Raw genomic sequence first — 25,250 nt, forward strand, 5'->3', positions numbered from 1 at the left:
CAACACTCACTTCCTGTGTGACCTTGGACAAATTGCTTAACCTCTCTATGCCTCCACTTCTTAATTGGTGAAATGAGGATAATAATGTGACCACAAGGTCACAGTGAGTGCCATGAGAATTAAAAGAGAATTATTATCAAGCTCTTAGAATAGAATCTAGAACAAAGTTCAGCACTAAGTATTAACAGTCTTATTATAACTACTGCAACAGCCTTATTGTAACGGCCTTATTACTACAACCAGTACAGCTACAGTGTTCTAGTTATCATCTTCCACAGCCATTCATTCCTTAGGTCATTCAGCCATTCATGTTGGAGGCAGTGGGTAGGTCTGGGAGGAAAATAGAGATGTATCAGTCCTTTCATTGTGCTTGTACAGACTCATGAATACTAGTTTGTCCAGCTACACCTGGGACATAGTAGGTGCTCAAAATTCAAAGCTCTTCCTACTAAGCCGCAAGTTCTTTAAAGGCAGTAACCATACTCCTTTAGCTATAGTAATACTAAAACCAAGCACGTGGTGACGCACGCTTAGGGAATACAGAATTAACGAATGTGATAAATGACCGCAGGCAGAGAAACATTAACACCACACGGCTGGCACAAATATAAAGTGCTGCAGAAAGACTGCTACCGGCTTTACCTGTGGGCTGACCAGAGGAAAACTTGGGACCGCCAAAGACTAACACCGTAAGAACAAATGACCGCCCAAAGCTCAGGACGCTCCGCCTCCCCAGCTCAGGGCTGAACGCGGACCTTGGCGGCAAGCCCCTTCAAGGCCCCGCCCCTTCGCCGTTCACGTGACCGCGGGGGCGGGAGGACGTGCGGCGCGGGCAGGGTCAGAGCGGCGGCGTGGTTTTGACTGGGCCAGCGAGAGCCATGGCCGGCTTGGTGGACTTTCAGGACGAGGAACAGGTGAAGTCCTTTCTGGAGAACATGGAAGTGGAGTGCAACTACCAGTGCTACCGCGAGAAGGACCCGGACGGTGAGCGCCGCCTGCAGGGCTTTAAGGACACGTGGGGGCTCCGGCCTCAGGGACGGGGACTGACGGGTCACGCCAGCGACCTCTGAGGGGATCTGGAAGGGGACGCGGGTGTCTGTGGGTCTCTGACTGCCGTGTGTGTGTCTGTGTGTGTGTAAGGAGTGGGTTGGGTTCCACGAGGACTTGCGGGGCACGCAGGAGCATGCTCTGGCCGCACCGAGCCCGGAGGCCTGGCGAGAAGGAAGAGAAGCGCTAGGGCATTTGGAGCAGAGAGACTACGGCTACATCAGTGAACTGATAAAACGCTCTGTCCTCGTGAGGCTTACATTCTCGTGGGGGTTATTGGAAAATAAACCTAATAAATGAAGTAGTGTGTTAGAAGGTAGTTAAGTGCAGTGGGAAAAAGAATTGACTGAAAGGTCTCAGCAGTTCAGGAGGGCAGCTTTAAATTGAGTGGTCAGGGTGAATCATTAAGAAGGCAGCATTTGAACAAAGTGTTGAAAAAAGTAAGGGAGGTGCATGCCAGGCAGAGGTAAGGGCTAGTGAAAAGGCCCTGAGGCATGAATGTGCCCCATGTGTTCTGCGAACATTGAGTTGACTTCAGTCGTGGGTGGATGGTGATGTCCAGAAGGGGCCATCCAGAGCAGCCAGTACCTTTGGGTGGTTTTCTTCTTAGTGCTTTTTTTCCCTTTTATTTATTTATATGGCTGCACCTGTTCTTAGTTGTGGCATGCGAACTCTTAATTGTCACATCCGGAAGCTAGTTCCCTGACCAAGGATTCAGCTTGGGCCCCCCTGCATTGGGAGTTTGGAGTCTTAGCCACTGGACCACCAGGAAAGTACCCATAACTTTATTTTATTTTATTGTTTTTAGTACCCATACTTTAAAAGAGAAGAAAAAAAGATATTGGCCCTGCCTTCTAATAGCTTGCAGCCTTGCTCCAACTGACCAACTACATAGAGTTGCTCTGAAGTAGGATGGCTTAAAAGAATCCCTGAGGTGCAGAATGGTTGGGGAAGACTCCTGGAAGAGGTCAGGAAGAATAGGCTAGTAATGCTGATTAAATGGACCAGAGGGAGTGAAGAAAATGCTCTTTCTGAAAATTGAAGTCAGAGTGTAGTTAGAAATAAGATTGAGGCGGGACGGACCTTGGGCCACAGTGTGTCAGATCTTGAATGCTGGGGTAAGGCATTTGAAAGCCTTTATTGTGTAGGCAGTGGAGAGCCATATATGGGTTTTTGTACCCTGGAGATACACTAAGCAGTGAAGGAGGGTTGGGTGGGCATATAAGAAGTGCAGGATGCTGCTCTTGAAGAGAGTTTGAGAGGAGGCAGTTTCTATAGCTGGTTCTGTAGTAGTCTTCAAAATCATTTCTCAGCCAGATTACTGAAGTAACTTTCTAACTTGACTCTCCATTTGCACCCTAACTCCCTTAAATCTATTCTCTACTCATAAACTGATACTTAAATTTTAATTTTGTTATGTTATTTACTAGATTTTTCAGATGACGGAAATAACATTTTTGTCATTATCAGTGTTGGAGTGGGTCCCCTCACACATGACTTCCTCCATATTCATCCAGATACATACAAACATGTTTATTAGAGTGACCTTTTAAAAATGCAAGTTGAATCATATTACTTCCCTTCTTAAATCCTTCCAATGGTTTGCTATTGACTTGGAATAAAATCCCAGTTTCTTCCTATCTAATGTGAGGCCCTCTGATTGGTCCCTGCCTTTTCCTCTTTTCCTGCCCCTCCTGGATCCAGCTACATTATACGTTATTTGTGTCAAGCTTATTCTCTTTTTTGAGTCTTTTTATGTACTGTTCCTTGTGCCTGAGTCTTTCTGTCTCCTTCCCATTTCATTGTCTTTAAATAGTTAGTTCATTCTTGTTATTCACCTCTCAGCTCACACATTGAAGTCCTCAGTGAGGCCCTACCTGATTACTCTGTCTATGTTAACCATTTCCCCCCAAATGCACAACAAACTCATATCATCCTGTTTTATTTCACTGATGGTGTTTATTAAGGTTTGAATGCATCTTGTTAAGCTATTTATTTATTGTGTTTCCTCCTCTAGACTGTAACTTTTAGGAGGACAGGTGACTATATTCCCAGCAACTAAAGCAGTGTCTCGTATATTGTTGCAGACAGATGTTCAAATACTCTTGCCTGGAAAATCCCATGGACAGAGGAGCCTGGAAGGCTGCAGTCCATGGGGTTGCTAAGAGTCGGACACGACTGAGCGACTTCACTTTCACTTTTCACTTTCACGCATTGGAGAAGGAAATGGCAACCCACTCCAGTGTTCTTGCCTGGAGAATCCCAGGGACGGGGGAGCCTGGTGGGCTGCCGTCTATGGGGTCGCACAGAGTCAGATACAACTGAAGCAACTTAACAGTAACAGCAGCAGCAGATGCTCAAATATTCATTGAATGAAAGTTAACAAGAGATGGGTGTTATTGTGGATGAAGAAAAGGTACAGAGGGATGGGGAACACATGTAAATCCATGGCTGATTCATGTCAATGTATGACAAAAACCACTACAATATTGTAAAGTAATTAGCCTCCAACTAATAAAAATAAATGAAAAAGAAAAGGTACAGAGGGGAGAGTTGTTAAGGAGAGGCTTGCTGGAAATAGAGACTACTAAGGAGAAGGGAATCTTATTTCTAACTCTTTTGGTAGCTGCAATTTCAACTCTTTGTTCATGTACCCAGCCTGGCCAAGGATTAAGGTATAGTCATCAAAGAACTGCGGCTTGCTGCCATGAAGACTGGCCTGTTGACCCTTATGGTTCTCACTGTTTAAATGCTGAACTTCCTGAGAAGTTCCAAAGCTAGCAAAGTTTGATCATTGAAGCCAGTGGCTCTTTGGGTCTTGTTGACAGGGAATAGAAGGGCTGGTGAGTAGTAGAGCCAATGTAGGGGCCAAAGTCTTCCCAGTTTACGCATTGCTCAGTCTCAGGCTGAGGGCAGACAGTGCCATTGTAGGAGTGGCTGAATACGACCTGCATTCTTTGTGGTGAAGTCACCTTGCCACACCTCAGGAGGACAAAAAGTGAAGTCTCTCAGTCATATCCAACCCTTTGCAACCCCATGGACTATAGCCCACCAGGCTTCTCCGTCCATGGGGTTTTCCAGGCAAGAATACTGGAATGGGTTGCCATTTCCTTCTCCAGGGGATCTTCCCGACCCAGGGATCGAAGGCAGGTCTCCCTCATTGCAGGCAGACACTTTAACCTTTGAGCCACCAGCAGGACAGAGGCTTGTCCTAAATAAAAGGCACATCCAACCTGCCACACCTGGACCCTCCCCACTCCCCCAGACTTGAACGACTTTGCCCTTTCCTCACAGGTTGCTATCGACTGGTGGACTATTTGGAAGGGATCCAGAAGAATTTTGATGAGGCTGCCAAGGTGTTGAAGTTCAACTGTGAAGAGAACAAACACAGTGATAGCTGCTACAAACTGGGGGCCTATTATGTGACTGGGAAAGGTAAGGAGGGGCCTGCCTCCTTTGGTCCTTATCATTGATGGTAGTGGTGAGGCCACAACCTGAGGCTCATACTGAGGTCTCTTTACAGATGGGTCTTCACAGGCATTGGGGAAGCATGTTGTAGGACAATTTGGAGTCAAGAGTTCAGCAAAGTGCTGGAGGGAAGAGCATAGCCTTTCAAGTTAGGCAGAACTTGTGTGTGCTTAGTCATGTCCAACTCTGTGACCTCATGGACTGTAGCCCACCAGGCACCTCTGTCCATGGGATTTCCCAGGCAAGAATTTTGGAGCAGGTTGCCATTTCCTTCTCCAGGGGATCTTCCTGACCCAAGGGTCAAACTGACATCTGCATTGGCAGGCAGATTATTTTTTCACTGAGCCACCTAGGGAAGCCCTTAGGCAGACCTTAGGGAATGTTAACTCTGTAGTCACTTTAACTCTGTGAATCAGTAATATCACCTGTAAAATGGAGAAAAAACAATACTTTCTTCATAGGTCTTTGTGAAGATTAAATAGGGTAATGTAGGTAAAGGTATCAGCATGTGCCTGGCACAGAGGAAGGGACTAGTAATCAATTCCTTTCCATCTGTCTTTTCTCCTCATGCCTTAATTGCAGTTGGTATTGAGTAGTGTTTAAGTTGCATTGTGTTGCATGCGTGCTCATCATGTCTGACTCTTTATAGCCCCATGGATTGTAGTCTAGCAGGCTCCCCTGTCCATGTGATTTTTTGAGACAAGTATATTGGAGTGGGTTGCCGTTTCCTAATCTAAGGGATCTTCCCAACCCAGGGATTGAACTCACGTCTCTTCTGTCTCCTGTATTGGCAGGCAGATTCTTTTTTCTATGCCACCTAGGAATTACCTATTGCTAAATACAAATTATTGCAACAAACCTATCATTTCACATAGTTTCTTTGGATCAGGAATTTGGGAGTGGTGAGCTGTGTGCCTCAGGGTCTCTTAATTAGGCTGCAGTCAAGACACTAGCCAGGGAACCAGGCTGTAGTCTTTTGAAGGCTTGACTGGAACTAGAATCTCCAATCCTAAGCTGGCTCGTTCACTCGGCTGTGAAGGCTTCCATTCTCTGCCAGCTGTTGTCAAGAGACCTTGGTTCCTTGTGACATGGATCTCTTCATGGGCTATTTGCATGTCCTTGTGACATGGCATTTGGCTTCCGCCTGAGTGAGTGATCCAAAAGAAGGAGCAAGATGGAATCCACAGTGTCTTTTATAACCTACTCTTGGAAGTCACATGCTTTTTATTTCTATCCTATTCTGCTTATTTGAAGTGAGTCAGTAAGTTTAGCCTACACTAATTGGAGAGAACCAAAATTCTACCTCTTGAAAGAAGGACTATCAAGAATTTATGGGCATATTTGAAAACCGCCACAAATTGGGAATATAACCTAAGACAGGCAGCTCTTTTTTTTGCTGACTAGTTCATGAGCTTTTTGAGGATGATATAGTTCATTCATCGCTTATTCCTAGTGCCCAGTAAAGCCTGGTTAGAAGGACGTTCAGTGAAAGTTTGATGAAGAGGATGCCTTTTTTAAATCTCTGGAAATTTGTGGACTATTTCTGCCTTTACATGGAACATACGGTCTGTGGTAGTCTCAAATTTGATGAAAGTTTAGCATTAACAGGAATATAAAGTACCCTTGCTTAAGCAGAGGGGCATTTAGCCCATTTTCATTAATTTATGATTTGTAAGTAATATATAGCTGCATTATTTTTTTTAAAATCTGTGTGCCAACAGTAGCAGCTTAGTTAAATAATGTTACTTCCGTCGACTGGAATGTTATTTAACCCATTAAAAAATAATGTTTCTAAATAGTTTTTGTTGATGTCATAAAGAGTTTATAATATAATATTCAATGAAGAAAGCTGAACACAAAATTATGTGTGAACTCAGCTGTACAGTATAGCGTGGAAAAATAAAAATGTTCCTAGCTGTTAGTTTCTGAATATATGTCTTATCTTTACATCATATTTTATTATATTTTTCATAAGGAGCTTTTGGTGTTGTTCAGTCACTCAGTCATCTCTGACTGCAACCCCATGGACTGCAGCATGCCAGGCTTCCCTGTCTTTCACTATCTCCCAGAGCTTGCTCAAACTCATGTCCATCGAGTCACTGATGCCATCCAACCATCTTGTCCTCTGTTGTCCCCTTCTTCTCCTGCCATCAACCTTTCCCAGCATTAGGGTCTTTTCCAGTGAGTCAGCTTTTTGCAAAAGGTGGCCAAAGTGTTGGAGCTTCAGTGTCAGCATCAGTCCCTCCAATGAATATTCAGGATTGATTTCCTTTAGGATTGACTGGTTTGATTTCCTTGCAGTCGGAAGGACTCTCAAGAGTCTTCTCCAACACCACAGTCAAAAACATCAATTCTTTAGCGTTCAGCCTTCTTCATGGTCCAACTCCCACTTCCAGACATGACTACTAGAAAAACCATAGCTTTGACTAAATGGACCTTTGTTGGCAAAGTAATGTCTCTGCTTTTCAATATGCTGTCTAGGTTGGTCATAGCTTCTCTTCCAAGGAGCAAGCGTCTTTTAATTTCATGGCTGAACTCACCATCTGCAGTGATTTTGGAGCCCAAGAATTTTAATAAAGTCTGTCACAGTTTCCATTGCTTCCCCATCTGTTTGTTGTGAGGTGATGGGACCGGATGCCATGATCTTCATTTTTTGAATGTTGAGTTTTAAGCCAGCTTTTTTCACTCTCCTCTTTTACCTTCATAAAGAGGCTCTTTAGTTCCTCTTCACTTTCTGCCATAAGGGTGGTGTCATCTGTATATTTGAGGTTATTGATATTTCTGCCAGCAATCTTGATTCTAGCTTGTGCTTCATCCAGTCTGGCATTTCACATGATGTACTCTGCATAAAGCAAAATGATTGTCTGAGGAGGCCTTACAAATAGCTGAGAAAAGAAGAGAAGCTAAAGGTAAAGGAGAAAAGGAAAGATATACCCATTTGAATGCAGAGTTCCAAAAAATAGCAAGGACAGATAAGAAAGCCTTCTTCAGTGATCAGTGCAAAGAAATAGAGGAAAACAATAGAATGGGAAAAACTAGAGATCTCTTCAAGAAAATTAGAGATACCAAGGGAACATTTCATGCAAAGATGGGCTCAATACAGAACAGAAATGGTATGGACCTAACAGAAGCAGAAGATATTAAGAAGAGGTGGCAAGAATACACAGAACTATACAAAAAATATCTTCATGACCCAGATAACCATGATGGTGTGATCACTCCCCTAGAGCCAGACATCCTGGAATGTGAAGTCAAGTGGACCTTAGGAAGCATCACTACAAACAAAGCTAGTGGAGGTGATGGAATTCCAGTTGAACTATTTCAGATCCTGAAAGATGATGCTGTGAAAGGGCTGCACTCAATATGCTAGCAAATTTGGAAAACTCAGCAGTGGCCACAGGACTGGAAAAGGTCAGTTTGCAATCCAATCTTTCCAAGCCAGACTTCAGCAGTATGTGAACTGTGAACTTCCAGATATTCAAGTTAGATGTAGAAAAGGCAGAGGAACCAGAGATCAAATTGCCAATATCTGTTGGAGCATCAAAAAACAAGAGAGTTCCAGAAAAACATCTACTTCTGCTTTTTTGACTATGCCAAAGCCTTTGACTATGTGGATCACAGCAAACTCTGGAAAATTCTTCAAGAGATGGGAATACCAGACCATATTACCTGCCTCCTGAGAAATCTGTTTGCATGTCAAGAAGCAACAGTTAGAACTGGACATAGAACAACAGACTGGTTCCAAATTGGGAAAGGAGTACGTCAAAGCTGTATATTGTCACCCTGCTTATTTAGCATATGCAGAAGCACATTATGTGAAATACCAGGCTGGATGAAGTACAAGCTAGAATCAAGATTGCTGGGAGAAATATCAGTAACCTCAGATATGCAGATGACACCACCCTTATGGCAGAAAGTGAAAAGAACTAAAGGGCCTCTTGATGAAAGTGAAAGAGGAGAGTGAAAAAGCTGGCTTAAGACTCAACATTCAAATAACGATCATGGCATCCGGTCCCATTACTTCGTGGCAAATAAAGGGGGAAACAATGGGAATAGTGACAGACTTTATTTTGGGGGGGGGGGGGCTCCAAAATCACTGCAGATGGTAACTACAGCCATGAAATTAAAAGATGCTTACTCCTTGGAAGAGAAGTTATGACCAACCTAGACAGCATATTGAAAAGCAGAGACATTACTTTGCCGACAAAGGTCCGTCTAGTCAAAGTTATGGTTTTTCTAGTAGTCATGTATGGATGTGAGAGTTGGACCATAAAGAAGGTTGAATGCTGAAGAATTGATGTTTTTGAACTGTGGTGTTGGAGAAGACTCTTGAGAGTCCCTTGGACTGCAAGATCAAACCAATCAATCCTAAAGGAAATCAGTCCTGAATGTTCATTGGAAAGGCTGGTGCTGAAGCTGAAACTCCAATACTTTGGCCACCGGATGCAAAGAACTGACTCATTGGAAAAGACCCTGATGTTGAGAAAGGTTGAAGGCAGGAGAAGGGGACGACAGAGGATGAGGTGGTTGGATGGCATCAGTGACTCGATGGACATGAGTTTGAGCAAGCTCTGGGAGTTGGTGATGGACAGGGAAGTCTGGCATTCTGCAGTTCATGGGTCGCAAAGTATCGGACGTGACTGAGCAATTGAATTGACTGTGCATGTAAGTTAAATAAACAGAGTGACATATACAGCTTTGACATACTGCTTTCCCAATTTTGAACCAGTCTGTTGTTCCATGTCTGGTTCTAACTGTTGTTTCTTGACCTGCATACAGCTTTTGCAGGAGGCAGGTAAGGGTGGTCTGGTATTCCTATCTCTTTTAATTTTCCACAGTTTGAGTTCCTTATAAATTAGAGAGAACAAAAGAGCTTGTGGAAGTTGTGAAATTGTTTTCCCTTCTCATTAGACAGAGCTTCCCTGGCGGCTCAGTGGTTAAAGAATCTGCCTGCCAATGCAGGAGACGTGGGTTCGGGAAGATCCCCTGAAGAAAGAAATGGCACCGACTCCAGTATTCTTGCCTGGGAAATCCCATGGACAGAGGAGCCTGGCAGGCTGCAGTCCGTAGGGTCTCAAAGAGTCAGACGTGACTTAGTGACTGAACAATAACAACAAGTGTGATTAATGACTGTGCACTGAGACTGGTTTTTTTTTGTTTGTTTCAGTGCTCCTTTGTTGAGTGAACTTATTATTTAGTGTGTGCAGTAAAGCATAGATGGACCAGTGTTGGGGAAGAAATCTTTTTTTTTTTTCCACCTCCTTCATGGGGAAGAACTATTTATACTCATACCTGTTAACTTTGGAGAGCTTGATAAGTATCTTCATAGAGAGACATGAAAAGTACCTTGAAGGTTCAGTTCTGGGAGCATGTCATCATCTGGGGTGCTGTCATAGAGGAGGAGATATTGAAACTGGTTCATAAAGGACAGAGCAAGCTTTGTTTGATGGAAGTATAACAGAGTTATGTCTTCTCTCTAGAATAGAGAGAAGGTGAGCAGGTGAAAGAACACAGAGTGTTTAGAGAATAATACTTAATTCTGTTAAGCTAACATTCTTAACTCCCTTCAGGTCCAGTGTGGTCACAGGAGATCTCATTAGCTGATCTTGACTCAGACCCTTTGGATTATTGTTTAGCAGACCTTGGGCTCTACCATGTCTAAAAGCAGTACTGTTGATTCCCTCTGCTTGGTTCTGAGCCAAAGAATATTCCCTCTGTTCTGAAAACACACCCGGTGTCCTTTCTTGACAAAAATTCGTTAATAACTCTCCTTTTATCAAGGATAGCTTGGGACAAGGAAAAGAGTGGGAGGTCACTTTTCATAGGAAGCACTAATTGACACTGTGGTATCAGGCAAGGCATTTTTCTTTTCTGAGCTACAAATACCTCAGTGACAAAATTGGAGTAATAATGTCAGCTCAGAACTTATTCATAGAATCTTTATGAGCATCAAATGAGCTCACGTGTAAAACAACTATACTCCAATATAAAAAGAGTAGCTTCCATGTGACTTCTTAAATTGTAAAACATTCTATCAATGTGAATAGCTCTGGTTTATATTAGCTACTGCAGAGGTTACTTTGGATCAGACACTTAGTGACCCAAGGAATGTTTTGTCCAGATGTTTTCATCTATGGAATCAGCTTTGAACTATTCTTGTGAAGCCATTTAAATGTTTCATGTAAGGAAATAGAACTTTATCTCTGATATATCTCTTTGATGAAAGATTCTTAATAGAACATAGTAAGAAGGGTTTCCAATGGGGAGTGAAGAACTCTTAAGATTATGACATGTAAAAACAAGACCAAACTATATTGAAAAGGTACTTGGAGAAAATACTCCTAGGTGGTCCCTAGGGTGTGGCAACAATAGATGATAAGTTAGTGATGATAATTATAAATGAACCTTTGTCTCTAGTCCAAACCACTTCAGACTGCATATAATTGATTGTTTACTGGAAACTTTGACTTGGAGTTCTTGCAGACATTTGGAATTTAAATCCAATATGAAAAAAAAATTTTTTTTATTAAAGGATAATTGCTTTACAGAATGTTGTTGTCTTCTGTAAAACCTTAAGATGAATCAGCCATAGGTATACATATTCAGTTCAGTCGCTGAGTCGTGTCCGACTCTTTGCAACCCCATGAACCACAGCACGCCAGGCCTCCCTGTCCATCACCAACTCCCAGAGTTCACCCAAACCCATGTCCATTGAGTTGGTGATGCCATCCAACCATCTCATCCTCTGTTGTCCCCTTCTCCTCCTGCCCTCAATCTTTCCCAGCATCAGGGTCTTTTCAAATGAGTCAGCTCTTCGCATCAGGTGGCTAAAGTATTGGAGTTTCAGCTTCAACATCAGTCCTGCCAATGAACACCCAGGACTGATCTCCTTTAGGATGGACTGGTTGGATCTCCTTTCAGTCCAAGGGACTCTCAAGAGTCTTCTCCAACACATTTCAAAAGCATCAATTCTTCAGTGCTCATCTTTCTTTATAGTCCAACTCTCACATCCATACATGACCACTGGAAAAACCATAGCCTTGATTAGACGGACCTTTGTTGACAAAGTAATTTCTTTGCTTTTCAATATGCTGTCTAGGTTGGTCATAACTTTCATTTCAAGGAGTAAGCGTCTTTTAATTTCATGGCTGCAATCACCATCTGCAGTGATTTTGGAGCCCTGAAAAACAAAGTCAAATACTGTTTCCACTGTTTCCCCATCTATTTGCCATGAAGTGATGGGACCAGATGCCATGATCTTGGTTTTCTGAATGTTGAGCTTTAAGCCAACTTTTTCACTCTCCTCTTTCACTTTCATCAAGAGGCTCTTTAATTCTTCTTCACTTTCTGCCATAAGGGTGGTGTCATCTGCATATCTGAGGTTATTGATATTTCTCCCAGCAATCTTGATTCCAGCTTGTGCCCAGCGTTTCTCATGATGTACTATGCATATAAGTTAAGTAAGCAGGGGGACAGTGTACAGCCTTGACGTACTCCTTTCCCAATTTGGAACCAGCCTGTTGTTCCATGTCCAGTTCTAACTGTTGCTTCCTGACCTGCATACAGATTTCTCAAGAGGCAGGTCAGGTGGTCTGGTATTCCCATCTCTTTCAGAATTCTCTACAGTTTATTGTGATCCACACAGTCAAAGGCTTTGGCATAGTCTATAAAGCAGAAATAGATATTTTTCTGGAACTCTCTTGCTTTTTTGATGATCCATCAGATGTTGGCAGTTTGATCTCTGGTTCCTCTGTCTTTTCTAAAACCAGCTTGAACATCTGGAAGTTCATGGTTCACGTATTGCTGAAGCCTGGCTTGGAGAATTTTAAGCATTACTTTACCAGCGTGTGAGATGAGTGCAATTGTGTGGTAGTTTGAGCATTCTCTGGCATTACGTTTCTTTGGGATTGGAATGAAAACTGACCTTTTCCAGTCCTGTGGCTACTGCTGAGTTTTCCAAATTTGCTGGCATATTGAGTGCAGCCCTTTCACAGCATCATCTTTCAGGATTTGAAATAGCTCAACTGGAATTCTATCACCTCCACTAGCTTTGTTCGTAGTGATGCTTCCGAAGGCCCACTTGACTTAACATTCCAGGATGTCTGGCTCTAGGTGAGTGATCACACCATCATGATTATCTGGGTCGTGAAGATCTTTTTTGTACAGTTCTTCTGTGTATTCTTGCCACCTCTTCTTACCATCTTCTGCTTCTGTTAGGTCCCTATCATTTCTGTCCCCTCCCTTTTGAACCTCCCTCCCATCTCCCACCCCATCCCACCCCTCTAGGTTGATCCAGAGCCCCTGTTTGAGTTTCCTGAGCCATACAGCAAATTCCATTGGCCGTCTATTTTACATATGGTAATGTAAGTTTCCATGTTACTCTTTCGATACATCTCACCTTCTCCTCCCCTCTCCCCACGTCCATAAGTCTATTCTTATGTCTGTTTCTCCATTGCTGCCCTGTAAATAAATTCTTCAGTACCATTTTTCTAGATTCCATATATACGCATTAGAATACGATATTTATCTTTCTCTTTCTGACTCCCTTCACTCTGTATAATAGATTCTAGGTTCATCCAACTCATTAGAACTGACTCAAATGCATTCCTTTTTATGGCTGAGTAATATTCCATTGTGTATATGTATCATAGTTTCTTAATCCATTCATCTGTTGATGGACATCTAAGTTGCTTCCATGTTCTAGCTATTGTAAATAGTGCTGCAGTAACAATGGGATACATGTGTTTTTTTTCATTTTTGTTTCCTCAGTGTATATGCCTAGGAGTGGGATTGCTGGGTCATATGGTGGTTTTATTCCTAGTTTTTTAAGGAATCTCCATACTGTCTTCCATAGTGTCTGTATCAATTTACATTCCCACCAACAGTGCAAGAGTGTTCCCTTTTCTCCATACCCTCTCCAGCATTTATTATTTGTAGACTTTTTGATGATGGCCATTCTGACCAGTGTGAGATGATACCTCATTGTAGTTTTGATTTGCACTTCTCTAATAATGAGCGACATTGAGCATCTTTTCATGTGTTTGTTAGCCATCTTTATGTCTTCTATGGAGAAATGTCTGATTAGGTCTTTTTCCCACTTTTTGATTGGGTTGTTGTTTTTCTGACATTGAGTTGTATGAGCTGCTTTGCTGTGCAAAAGCTTTTGAGTTTAATCAGGTCCCACTTGTTTACTTTTGTTTTTATTTCTGTTACTGTAGGAGATGGGTCATAGAGGATATTGCTTTGATTTATGTCATCAAGTGTTCTGCCTATGTTTTCCTCTAAGAGTTTTATAGTTTCTAGTCTTACAAATTTAGATCTTTAATCCATTTTGAATTTATCTTTGTGTATGGTGTTAGGAAGTGTTCTAATTTCATTCTTTTACATGTAGCTGTCCAGTTTTCCCAGCTCCATTTATTGAAGAGGCTGTCTTTGCCCCATTGTATATTCTTGCCTCCTTTGTGAAAAATAAGGTACTTATAGGGGCACGGGTTTATTTCTGGGCTTTCTGTCTTGTTCCATTGGTCTATATTTCTGTTTTTGTACCAGTACCATACTGTTTTGATGACTGTAGCTTTGTAGTATAATCTGAAGTCAGGAAGGTTGATTGCTCCAGATCCATTCTTCTTTCTCAAGACTGCTTTGGCTGTTCAGGGTCTTTTGTGTTTCCATATGAATTGTGAAGGTTTTTGTTCTAGTTCTGTGAAAAATGGCATTGGTAATTTGATAGGGATTGCATTGAATCTGTAGATTGCATTTGGTAGTGTAGTCATTTTCACAATATTTATTCTTCCTACCCAGGGACATGGAGTATCTCTCCATCTGTTTATGTCATCTTTGATTTCTTTCATTAGTGTCTTATAATTTTCTGTGTACAGTTCTTTTGTCTCCTTAGATAAGTTTATTCCTAGATATTTAACTTTTTTTGTTGCAATAATGAATGGGATTGATTCCTTAATTTCTCTTTCTGATTTTTCATTGTTAGTATATAGAAATGCAAGTGATTTCTTTGTACTGATTTTGTATCCTGCAACTTTGCTAAATTCACTGATTAGTAATTTTCTGATACTATCTTTAGAGTTTTCTATTTACAGTATCACGTTATCTGCAAACAGCAAGAGCTTTACTTCTTTTCTGATCTGGATTCCTTTTATTTCTTTTTCTTCTCTGAGTGCTCTAACTAGGACTTCCAGAACTATGTTGAATAATAGTGGTCTTGTTCCTGATCTTAGGGGGAATGCTTTCAGTTTTTCACCATTGAGAATAATGTTTGCTGTAGGCTTATCATATCTGGCCTTTAGTATGTTGAGGTAGGTTCCTTCTGTGCCCATTTTTTGAAGAGTTTTTATCACAAATGGGTGCTGAATTTTGTCAGAGGCTTTTTCTGCAACTATTGAGATGATCATATGGTTTTTATCTTTCAGTTTGTTCATATGGTGTATCACATTGATTGATTTGCATATATTGAAGAATCCTTGCTTTCCTGGAATAAACCCAACTTGATCATGGTATATGAGCTTTTTGATGTGTTGCTGAATTCTGTTTGCTAAAATTTTGTTGAGAATTTTTTGCATCTGTGTTCATCAGTGGTATTGGCCTGTAGTTTTCTTTTTTTATGTTGTTTTTGTCTGGTTTTGTCTTTCTGTCTTTGTGTTGTTTTATCAGGGTGATGGTAGCCTTGTGGAATGAGTTTGGAAGTGCTCCTTCCTCTGCAGTTTTTTGAAAGAATTTTAGAAGGATAGGCATTAGCTCTTCTCTAAATGTTTGATAGAATTCTCCTGGGAAGCCATCTGGTCCTGGGCTTTTGTTTTATGGGAGATTTTTGATCACAGGTTCAATTTCAGTGCTTGTAATTGGGTTGTTCATAATTTCTGTTTCTTCCTGATTCAGTCTTGGAAGATTGAACTTTTCTAAGAATCTGTGCATTTCTTCTGGGTTATTCATTTTCTTGCCATATAGCTGTTCATAATAGTCTCTTATAATCCTTTGTATTTCTGCATTGCCTGTTGTAACCTTTCATTTTCCATTTCTAATTTTCTTGATTTGATTCTTCTCTCTTTTCTTCTTGATGATTCTGGGTAAAGGTTTGTCAGTTTTGTTTATCTTCTCATAGAACCAGGTTTTAGTTTTATTAATCTTTACTATTGTTTCTTTCATTTCTTTTTCGTTTATTTCTGATCGGATCTTCATGATTTCTTTCCTTCTACTGATTTTGGTTTGTTCTTCTTTTTCCAGTTGTTTTAAGTGTAAACTTAGGTTGTCTATTTGATGTTTTTCTTGTTTCTTGAGGTACGATTGTATTGCTATAAACTTCCCTCTTAGAACTGCTTTTGCTACATCCCATAGGTTTGAGTTGTGTTTTCATTGTCATTTGTTTCTAGAAATTTCTTGATTTCCCTTTTGATTTCTTCAGTAACCTGTTGTTCATTTAGAAAAGTATTGCTTAATCTCCATGAGTTTGTGTTTTTTACAGTTTTTTTTTCCTTGTAATTGATAGTCTCATATCATTGTGGTTGGAGAAGATGCTTGTAACGATTTCAATTTTCTTAAGTTTTCTGAGCTTTGATTTGTGACACAAGATGTGGTCTATCCTGGAGAATGTTCCATGTGCACTTGAGAAGAAGGTATATTCTTCTGCATTTGGATGGAATGTCCTGAAGAAATCAATGAGATCCATCTTATCTAATGTATCATTTAAGACTTGTGTTTCCTTATTAATTTTCTGCTTTGATGATCTGTCCATTGGTGTGAGTGGGGTGTTAAAGTCTCCTACTATTATTGTGTTACTGTCATTTTCTCCTTTTCTGTCTGTTAGTGTTTGTCTTATGTATTGAGATGCTCTTGTGTTGGGTGCATAGATGTTTACAATTGTTATGTCTTCCTCTTGGATTGATCCCTTGATCATCATGTAGTGTCCTTCCTTATCTCTTATAATATTCTTTATTTTAAGGCCTATTTTGTCTGATATGAGGATTGCTACTCTAGCTTTCTTTTGCTTCCCATTTGCATGGAATATATTTTTCCATCCTCTCACTTTCAGTCTGTATGTGTCTTTAGGTCTGAAGTGGGTTTCTTGTAGATAGTGTATATATGGGTCTTGTTTTTGTATCCATTCAGCCAGTCTTTGTCTTTTGGTTGGAGCATTTAATCCATTTACATTTAAAGTAATTATTGATGTATATGTTCCTATTGCCATTTTCTTAATTGTTTGGGGTTGATTTTGTACATCTTTTTCTTCTCCTGTATTTCTTGACTGTATAAGTCCCTTTAACATTTGTTGTAAAGCTGGTTTGATGGTACTGAATTCTCTTAACTTTTGCTTGTCTGAAAAGCTTTTTATTTCTCCATCAGTTTTGAATGACATCCTTGCCAGGTACAGTAATCTTGGTTGCAGATTTTTCCCTTTCAGTACTTTAAATATATCCTGCCATTCCCTTCTGGCCTGCAGCGTTTCTGCTGAAAGATCAGCTGTTAAATGTATGGGGTTTCCCTTGTATGTTACCTGTTGCTTTTCCCTTGTTGCTTTTAATATTCTTTCATTGTGTTTAATCTTCGTTAGTTTGATTAGTATGTGTCTTGGCATGTTTCTCCTTGGGTTTATCCTGTATGGGAGTCTTTGCACCTGTTGGACTTGATTGACTATTTCCTTTTCCATGTTGGGGAAATTTTCAACTATAATCTCTTTAAAACTTTTCTCATACCCTTTCTTTTTCTCTTCTTCTTCTGGGACCCCTATTATTCAAATGTTGGAGCATTTGATATTGTCCCAGAGGTCTCTGAGACTGTCCTCAGTTCTTTTTATTCTTTTTACTTTATTCAGCTCTTCAGAAGTTATTTCCACCATTTTATCTTGCGGCTCACTGATTCGTTCTGCTTCAGATATTCTGCTATTGATTCCTTCTAGAATATTTTTAATTTCAGTAATTGCATTGTTTGTCTCTGTATGTTTATTCTTTAATTCGGCTAGATCTTTGTTAATTGATTCTTACATTTTCTCCATTTTGTTTTCAAGGTTTGTGATCATCTTTACTGTCATTATTCTGAATTCTTTTTCAGATAGTTTGCCTGTTTCCTCTTCATTTATTTGGACTTCTTTGTTTCTAGTTTGTTCCTTTATTTATGTAATATTTCTCTGCCTTTTCATATATATATATTTTTAAACTTAATGTTTGAAGTCTCCTTTTCCTAGGCTTCACGGTTGAATTCTTTCTTCTTTTTCGTTTCTGTCCTCCTCAGGTTGGCCCAGAGGTTTGTGTAAGCTTTGTATAGCGTGGGATTTGTGCTGAGTTTTTTTTTTCCTCTCTGATAGGTAAGGCTGTGTGAGGTGGTAATCCTGTCTGCTGATGATTGGGTTTGTATTTTTGTTTTGTTGTCTAGATGAAGCGTCCTGCACAGGGTGCTACTGGTGGTTGGGTGATGCCGGGTCTTGTATTCAAGTGGTTTCCTTTGTGTGGGTTCTCACTGTTTGATGCCTCCTAGGGTTAGTTCTCTGGTAGTCTCGGGTCTTGGAATCAGTGCTCCCACTCCAAAGGCTCAGAACTTGATCTCTGGTCAGGAACGAAGATTCTACAAATGGTTATGGCATTAAGTGAGATTAAAACAGATATCCAGTAATCAGAAACCAAAGATGAACCCCAGACAAATGGCAATTACAAAATCAGGCAAATAATAATTAAAATAATGGAATATACACACATATATATACACCCCTGAGCAAAGTCAAAACAGTCCAACAAAAATAAAGTACAGTTGATTGACCTGGAGAACAACGGAAATAAAAAAGTATATTTACCAGTTAAGAACAAAACTAACTAAAGCACAAACTGGAAAACAAAACTAAAGCAAGATGCCAAGTGGGGAATAAAGCAATGAAAACAAAACCAACAAATATGTTGAGAGGAAAGGAAGGAAAGAATAGATATGCAAAGTCAAATAGAGGTAGATAAAGAAGATTTATTTACATTAAAGATTAACTGCAAGGGGAAAAGAACAGTAGGAAAAGCAAACAAATGAATAAATTTAGAAAAAATAATAATAGGTTTAAAACATTACAATTAAAAAAAGAGAAAAGAAAAAATAAAAGGAAGACTCCACAGAACTGCAAAAGCCCAATGTAGAGGCAGAGGTCGATAACAATAAAAAATGAGACTGAGAAAAGGCTCAAAAGCTTTATTAGATTTCATAATGCCAATAAAATTAACTACAACAGAGGGAGGAAAAAAGAAAAAAAAAATTAAAAATCCAAAAGAAGCTACAGAACAAGTCAAAACGTAAGAATAATAAATGTTTTTCTTGAGTCACTGCTGTCAGAGTCCTTTCCCTCACTGGGAGTCACAGGCCACCTCACCTCCCCAGGATGCCCTCCGACACTGTGCTGACCTCTGGACCTGCTGTGGGGGCAGCTCAGATTCTAATCTGGTCCTACTCCTCTGTGTTCTTGCCTCCAGTGTCCACAGCTATCAGAGCTAGTATGTTTTCTTCTGTGGGAGCTCTCAGTGACCTTTTATATATTCCATAGACACAGAGTCTGCCTAGTTGATCGTGTGGATTTAGTCTGCAGCTTGTACAGCTGGTGGGAGGGTTTTGGGTGTTATTCCTTATCCATACTGCTCCTGGGTTTCAATTGTGGTTTTATTTCCACCTCTGCATGTGGGTCGTCCACTGGGGTTTGCTTCTGAGGCTGCCCTGGAGGACTTGGGTTTGTGCCTGTGAGGACCATGTGTGGAGGTGGTGCAGCTTCTTGGCTCTCAGGGGTCCTGGCAGCACCAGGTACTCAGGGGAGTTGGCAGCTAGGGCAGCAGGAAATATAGTGCTCTACAAGGGTATGGCAACCAGTACTGGCCAGTACGCTCCAGGATTCTTGCCTAGAGAACCCCCCTCCCTGACAGAGGAGCCTGGCAGGCCACAGGTTACAGGGTCGGAGAGTCAGACCTAACCGAAGCAACCCTGCGTGCATAGATGCAAAACTTTTTTTGCCTGTGTCAGCTCTGCCCCAGTGAGAGTTGAGCATGAAGGTGGTGCAGCTGCTTGGCTTGTGGGGACCCTGGCGGCGCCAAGTGTGCAGGGTCTTGGACTGCTTCAGCTGCAGGCATTATCGCCTTATCAGAACCTTTTTGTGAGCCTCTTGTAGCTGGCGATCAGAAGGCCTCTTTGGCCAGTCTTTCTCTGGAGCTTAGAGGACTTCCTTGCCTGAGGTCCTTCTCTGTTGTTCCACGCATCAGGCCCTTAAAGGGGCACCCTGGGTGGGGTCCTACTCTGTAGTTCAGTGCATCAGGCACTTAAAGGGGCACCCTGGGTGGGGTCCTACTCTGTAGTTCAGGTGCATCAGGCACTTAAAGGGGCACCCTGGGTGGGGTCCTACTCTGTAGTTCAGTGCATCAGGCATTTGATGGGCCAGCCTCTCTGTTGTTCAGCTGCGGATGCTGGCCTGTGGAGAGAGGCTATGGTGATGGCTCCACCCCCTAGGTGTGACTCAGCAGTATCGCCTTGCTTCCTTGGCTGCCCAGCTTTCCTCTACAGACATTTCTCACCACAAACTCTTTCCTCACATCCCTTCAATCTGTCTCTCCGCAGCCAATAGCAGCCCTCGCCCTGGGGTTGCTCCAAAATCCCTAAACTCCAGCTCCCAGCCACTGTGCCTTTTGGGGGACCTGCATCCCTGTCTGGAGCGTGTATGGCTGCGGCACGGACTGTCTGATTCTCATTCCATTTAGGCTGCCACAGATCAGCTGTTTCACTTTCAGCCTTAAATGTTTCTCCTCTGGCTCAGACAAGTGACCCGATGTGGGGCTTGGACCCTTGCTTCAGTTCCCCCACCTGCCGAGGGCAGGTCCAGTCCTACTGACACTCCTCTTTTTCCCCCTAGTTCCTTCTCCCACCAAGTTTTGTGTGGTTCTATATATTCTTTTCCTCTGGTCAGGAACTCCTGTCCGCTCTCAGCTGGTGTTCTGTATGCACTTCTGTGTCTGAAGGTGTATTCCCGATGTATCCGTGCAGAGAGATGTACTCCACGTCCATCTACTCCTCCGCCATCTTGTTCTTCCATGAAATTCTTAATTGTTTTCTCTCAAACTATTACACCCCTGTTGTCTTTCAGTTTAGCAAGTGGTGTCTCTCCCTACTGAGTAGCTCATGACCAGTTTGCCTTTAAAATATGTCTCAAATATATCCTCTCTCCCTTTCCTGCTACTATATTTATTCAAGCCACCTCTCTTTCCTGTATCATTAATTCAGGTCTCTAATCATCTTTCCATAAGGCAACTAAAATGAACTTTTAAGGATATAAACCATGGATTCCATAAAATATATGAAGCAACTGTTTAGACATTGGAAGATAACTCAGTGCAGTAGTGTGATCCCTGAGAAAAGGGGAGCACACAGGATGAGCCCCATGCTTTGACTTTCTGCCTGGAGGTACTTTTCAGATTAGGCAGAAAGAGGTAGAAGCCAAGTAGATTATGGTATTCTTGCTGAATGGATGAGACATAGGTCAGAGTTTCTGGCCACTGAGGATCAGGCCTCAGAAGGATCAGGCTGATTCACCAGTGAATAGTTACCTGCCAAAACAAAACTCAGCAGTCTTTGGTAAAAGGTGAGGGATGTATGTGATATGAATATAATAGTTTGTAAGGGAATATAGCAAAACCCAGACTGAATAAAGTATCATCTACAATGTCCAGGAATAAGGAATTACTAAACAGAAAAGAAAAAAAAAATCAGTCAATAGAAACAGACCCAGATGTGACAGGAATGTTGGAATTAACAGTCAAAACATTTTTAAACAGGGAAGTAAATATGTTATAGAATTTAAACAAAAGATGGACACAGTGAATGAACAGATGGACAATCTCATCAGAGAAACTGAAACTATTAAGAAGAATCAAATGAACTCATATGATTGAAAAATATAACATTTGAAATGAAAAATTCACTGGATAGGCTTAACAACAAATAAAACACTTCAGAAGGAAATAAATAATGAATCTGAAAGATCAGTGAACTTAGAGGATTGTAGATGTTCTCTTAAACTGAAGCCCTGAGACAAAAAAAGCGGAAAAATTTCCCAACCGTCAGAGTCTCAACACGTAGGTTTCAGTGTCCCTTAATCTAACACAGCATGTATTGGAGCCCAGAAATAAAATAGATTGGGACAGAAAAAAATATTTGAAGAAATAATAGTATAAATTTTCCAAATGATGGAGCCAGGACTGGAGCCTCAGTTTTCTGGCAGCAGAGCTCAGGCTTCATTAACCTGTTTCCTGTATCTTCCTGAGTTGAAATAATGTATCTAACAAAAAGTAGAAGGCAGGAGAAGAGAGGTGGGGAGAAGTATGGGAACTCCCCTTTTATAGTTGTGAGTCAATACTGTCTGAGATTTGGTTAAAACAAAATAATAACGGAATCTCCTGGCAGTCCAGTGGTTAGGACTCTGTGCTTCCGCTGCAGAGGGCGCCATGAAACACTCCCCCTCCAGCCCCCCCCACCCCCCAAAAAAACCCGGTGACTTTAACCTTTAAATATTTTAAATAATTTATAATTCTAGGGCCTCATTTAGGAAATTTCTCTGTTGAAGAAATACTCATTTGAAGTTAGCAGTTTCTTCATTTTCACTTGTTTGTCTTAATAAATGCAAGTAAAGTCAAAGTTAAATTTTTTATTTACAACTAGCATGTGTAATCTGGTTTTTCAAAGTGCAGTTGACCCTCAAACAACACAGGTTTGAATGATGCAGGTTCACGTCCATGTGGATTTTTTCAACAATAAATACAATGGTAATGCTCCATGATTTCTATCCCCTGTTGGTTTAGTCTGTGGGTGCACAGGGGCACATTTAGGGAAGGTTGACTCTTAAGCTATTCTCAGATTTTTGGCTGCATGGAGAGTGGGTGCCTCTCACAGCTTTTAAGAGTCAACTGTACTTACTCTAGCTGTCCATTCAGCCAACGAACATTTAATTCACACACTTGCTACGAAGATGACTGGAATGGTATTCTCTTAATGATGGTTTTTTCTAGGTGGTGTATTTGTGATGACTTCTTTAAAAACTAATGTTGAGATATGTTTCTCTTTTTTTTAGGAATGAGGGATTTTGAGAATGGGGGATTTGAAATGTTCCGTTAGCACAAACAAACAAAAAAAACTAAAGAAAAAAGCAGGCCCCGTCACCACCTCTGCTTAAAATGATTGATTAGCAGTTTTCCATTGCTCCAAGGTTAAAGTACAAGGTCCTTAAGAAGACCATCAGACCCTGCATGAGCTGACCCCTGCCTGCCTCACCACCCTTCCTTAGTGATTTCTGAGTTCTAGCACATGGGCTCCTTTTCTCTTTGTATTCTGTTCCTGCTGCCAGGAACAGTTTTCTTTGCCATTTTTTCCCCCCACTCTGTATTTTTCTTTTCATTCTTTTTTCCATTATTTCACAGCTCAAATGTCACTTCTTTGGAGAAACTTTCCTTTACCTCACCTCTTAGTTCAGAGCCTTGATCATTCTCGTAGCATCCTGTACTGTTTCTCCATATGCTTGTCACACTTAGAATCATACATTTACTTGTGTGGTGTTTAATGTCTGTCTGATTAGACCACAAAATTCACAAGGGCAGGGTCAGTATCTGTTTATTCCTTAGAATCTAGCATAGTAATTGGCAATTAATATATATTCAGTATATATTTAAATTAACAAACATTTGAGGAAATGCTCATAAGATGCCGTGATCTTGCTCTTATCCCCAGAGGTAAATATCTTTTACCAATAAGGATGAAGCTAAAGCTGAGAAACTAATCATTTCACCCTTTTTACCTGTTTGGGCTTCCTTATAAGATACCATTTGAGCCGAAGATTCCATGGCTGAAAAAGCTGTAAGGTCTGTGTACTATACCAGGCCATCTTCTTTTCATGTTGCCTTAGCTCAAAGTATATAAACTTCATTTGGGAATTGCTTCCTGACTTTGGCCTGAGACATTCGGGTTCTGTCCTGGCTTGGATTGACGTTTTTTCTTTCTTCCCAGGTGGACTATCCCAGGATCTGAAAGCTGCCTCCAACTGCTTTCTGATGGCGTGTGAGAAGCCGGGAAAGAAGTCCACTGAAGCCTGCCACAATGTTGGTCTCCTGGCACATGATGGACAGGTCAATGAGGATGGCCAGCCCAATCTGGAGAGGGCCAGAGACTACTACACAAGGGCCTGTGATGGCAACTATGCCGCTAGCTGTTTCAACCTCAGCACCATGTTCCTGCAGGGCGCCCCCGGCTTTCCCAAGGACATGGGCCTGGCATGCAAATACTCAATGAAAGCCTGTGACTTGGGCCATGTCTGGGCCTGTGCTAATGCCAGCCGCATGTACAAGCTTGGGGATGGTGTCGATAAGGACGAAGCTAAGGCTGAGGAACTAAAAAATCGGGCCCGGCAGCTGCACAAAGAACAGCAGAAAAATGTCCAGCCTTTAACATTTGGGTAGGGTGGCCCACCCTCCCATGCTACAGACAGCTTGATGCTGGCACCTCCTATTTCTGATGGAGCCCTTGAAGGTCGACTTGCTGGAGAAGAAAGACTTGGTGTTTAATGTCAGTAACTCTGATTACATAGACCCATTGCCCCCCGGTGTCACCCGCTCAGATGTAGTCTGAAATGTTTATTTTGGTCAATATTTGTTTATCTGGTGTGATCCACATTTATAAGATTTTGGTTCTCAAACTCTTTTCCTGTTCTGTGAAAAATAGCAGACTAGTGAGCCATAAATATTATGGGGGTGGGAAGGAGAGACAGAGCAGGAAACTGGAAAAATTAGTAGTCACAGGACCTGAAGGAATCACCATCATCACCATTATTTTAGTTGGGAGAGCTTAAAAAATCAAAGTATCTTGATTTACATAATAGCGGGTTTAAGGAGCTAAGAACAGTTAAATAGTCAGGATTGCCACCTGCTGACTTATGTAATCATTGGTGTGGGCTGCGTTTTTGTTTTTAGAGTCAGATTTTTCAATAAATTCAGAGATTGGGAGTTACGTGTGATGTAAAGATAAAAGTCATTATGCTTCTGAGTTGCTCCAGAGGGTAAAACAGAAAACTTCCTTTAGTGGAGACATTCACATGTTAAAAATAACATCCTCAGACCACTCATTTGGTACTGTTAATAAAATAACTTACCCTAGAAATTTGTAAGCAAGGGATTGATGATACATTTTGTCCCTCAGAACTGAACCTTTTCCACTGTTCCTGTGAATAAACTATCTCAATTGGTTAGTGTGTGCCTGCTAAGTCGCTTCAGTCGAGTCCGACTCTTTATTACCCTAGGGACTGTAGCCCCCTAGGCTCCTCTGTCCATGGGGATTCTCCAGGCAAGAATACTGGTGTGGGTTGCTATGCCCTACTCCAGGCACAAGAGATGTGGGTTCTATCCCTGGGGGATCTTCCTGACCCAAGGATTGAACCCGAGTCTCTGATGTCTCCTGCGCTGGCGGCTGGGCTCTTTACCACTAGCTCCACGTGGTAAGCCCTGATTGATTAGTGGTTTGTGGTATTCTCTCCAGATTCTTGGTAGCGTAGAAGTGATTTTCATTGTGGTGTTTGTGCCTTTTAAGAATATTTGCTTTTTCTGTTATCTTCGTTACTTGACACTAGGGGGCGAGCTTGTCATTTTTCTGCTGATGACATGGTCCTTATTTCTGTCATCACTTATGGTTTTAGGGCTTTCAATTTTGCAGCTGTTTTAGAAGGAAGGCATGCTGTATGAAGGTAC

General features: G+C 41.4%; 1 protein-coding gene across 1 annotated transcript; it reads left to right on the top strand.

Moving 5' to 3' along the window:
* The first annotated feature begins 811 nt into the window (after window positions 1–811).
* LOC122677939 (cytochrome c oxidase assembly factor 7) lies at window positions 812–24,754 on the top strand. Its single transcript, XM_043878263.1, has 3 exons — window positions 812–984; window positions 4,342–4,482; window positions 23,521–24,754. Exons 1-3 carry the CDS (start codon window positions 879–881, stop codon window positions 23,967–23,969), a joined length of 696 nt encoding a protein of 231 aa, XP_043734198.1. The 5' UTR covers window positions 812–878; the 3' UTR covers window positions 23,970–24,754.
* The last annotated feature ends 496 nt before the right edge of the window (window positions 24,755–25,250 follow it).

Source organism: Cervus elaphus, chromosome 20, assembly GCF_910594005.1.
Source record: "Cervus elaphus chromosome 20, mCerEla1.1, whole genome shotgun sequence".
Classification (NCBI taxonomy): domain Eukaryota; kingdom Metazoa; phylum Chordata; class Mammalia; order Artiodactyla; family Cervidae; genus Cervus; species Cervus elaphus.

What these genes read in the sequence shown, in the direction of transcription:
- LOC122677939 (XM_043878263.1), top strand. Translation starts at nt 879, where the DNA reads ATGGCCGGCTTGGTGGACTTTCAGGACGAGGAACAGGTGAAGTCCTTT. An exon ending in CCGCGAGAAGGACCCGGACG is followed by an intron (nt 985 to 4,341) that starts GTGAGCGCCGCC and finishes CTTTCCTCACAG; the next exon opens with GTTGCTATCGACTGGTGGAC. An exon ending in CTATTATGTGACTGGGAAAG is followed by an intron (nt 4,483 to 23,520) that starts GTAAGGAGGGGC and finishes CTTTCTTCCCAG; the next exon opens with GTGGACTATCCCAGGATCTG.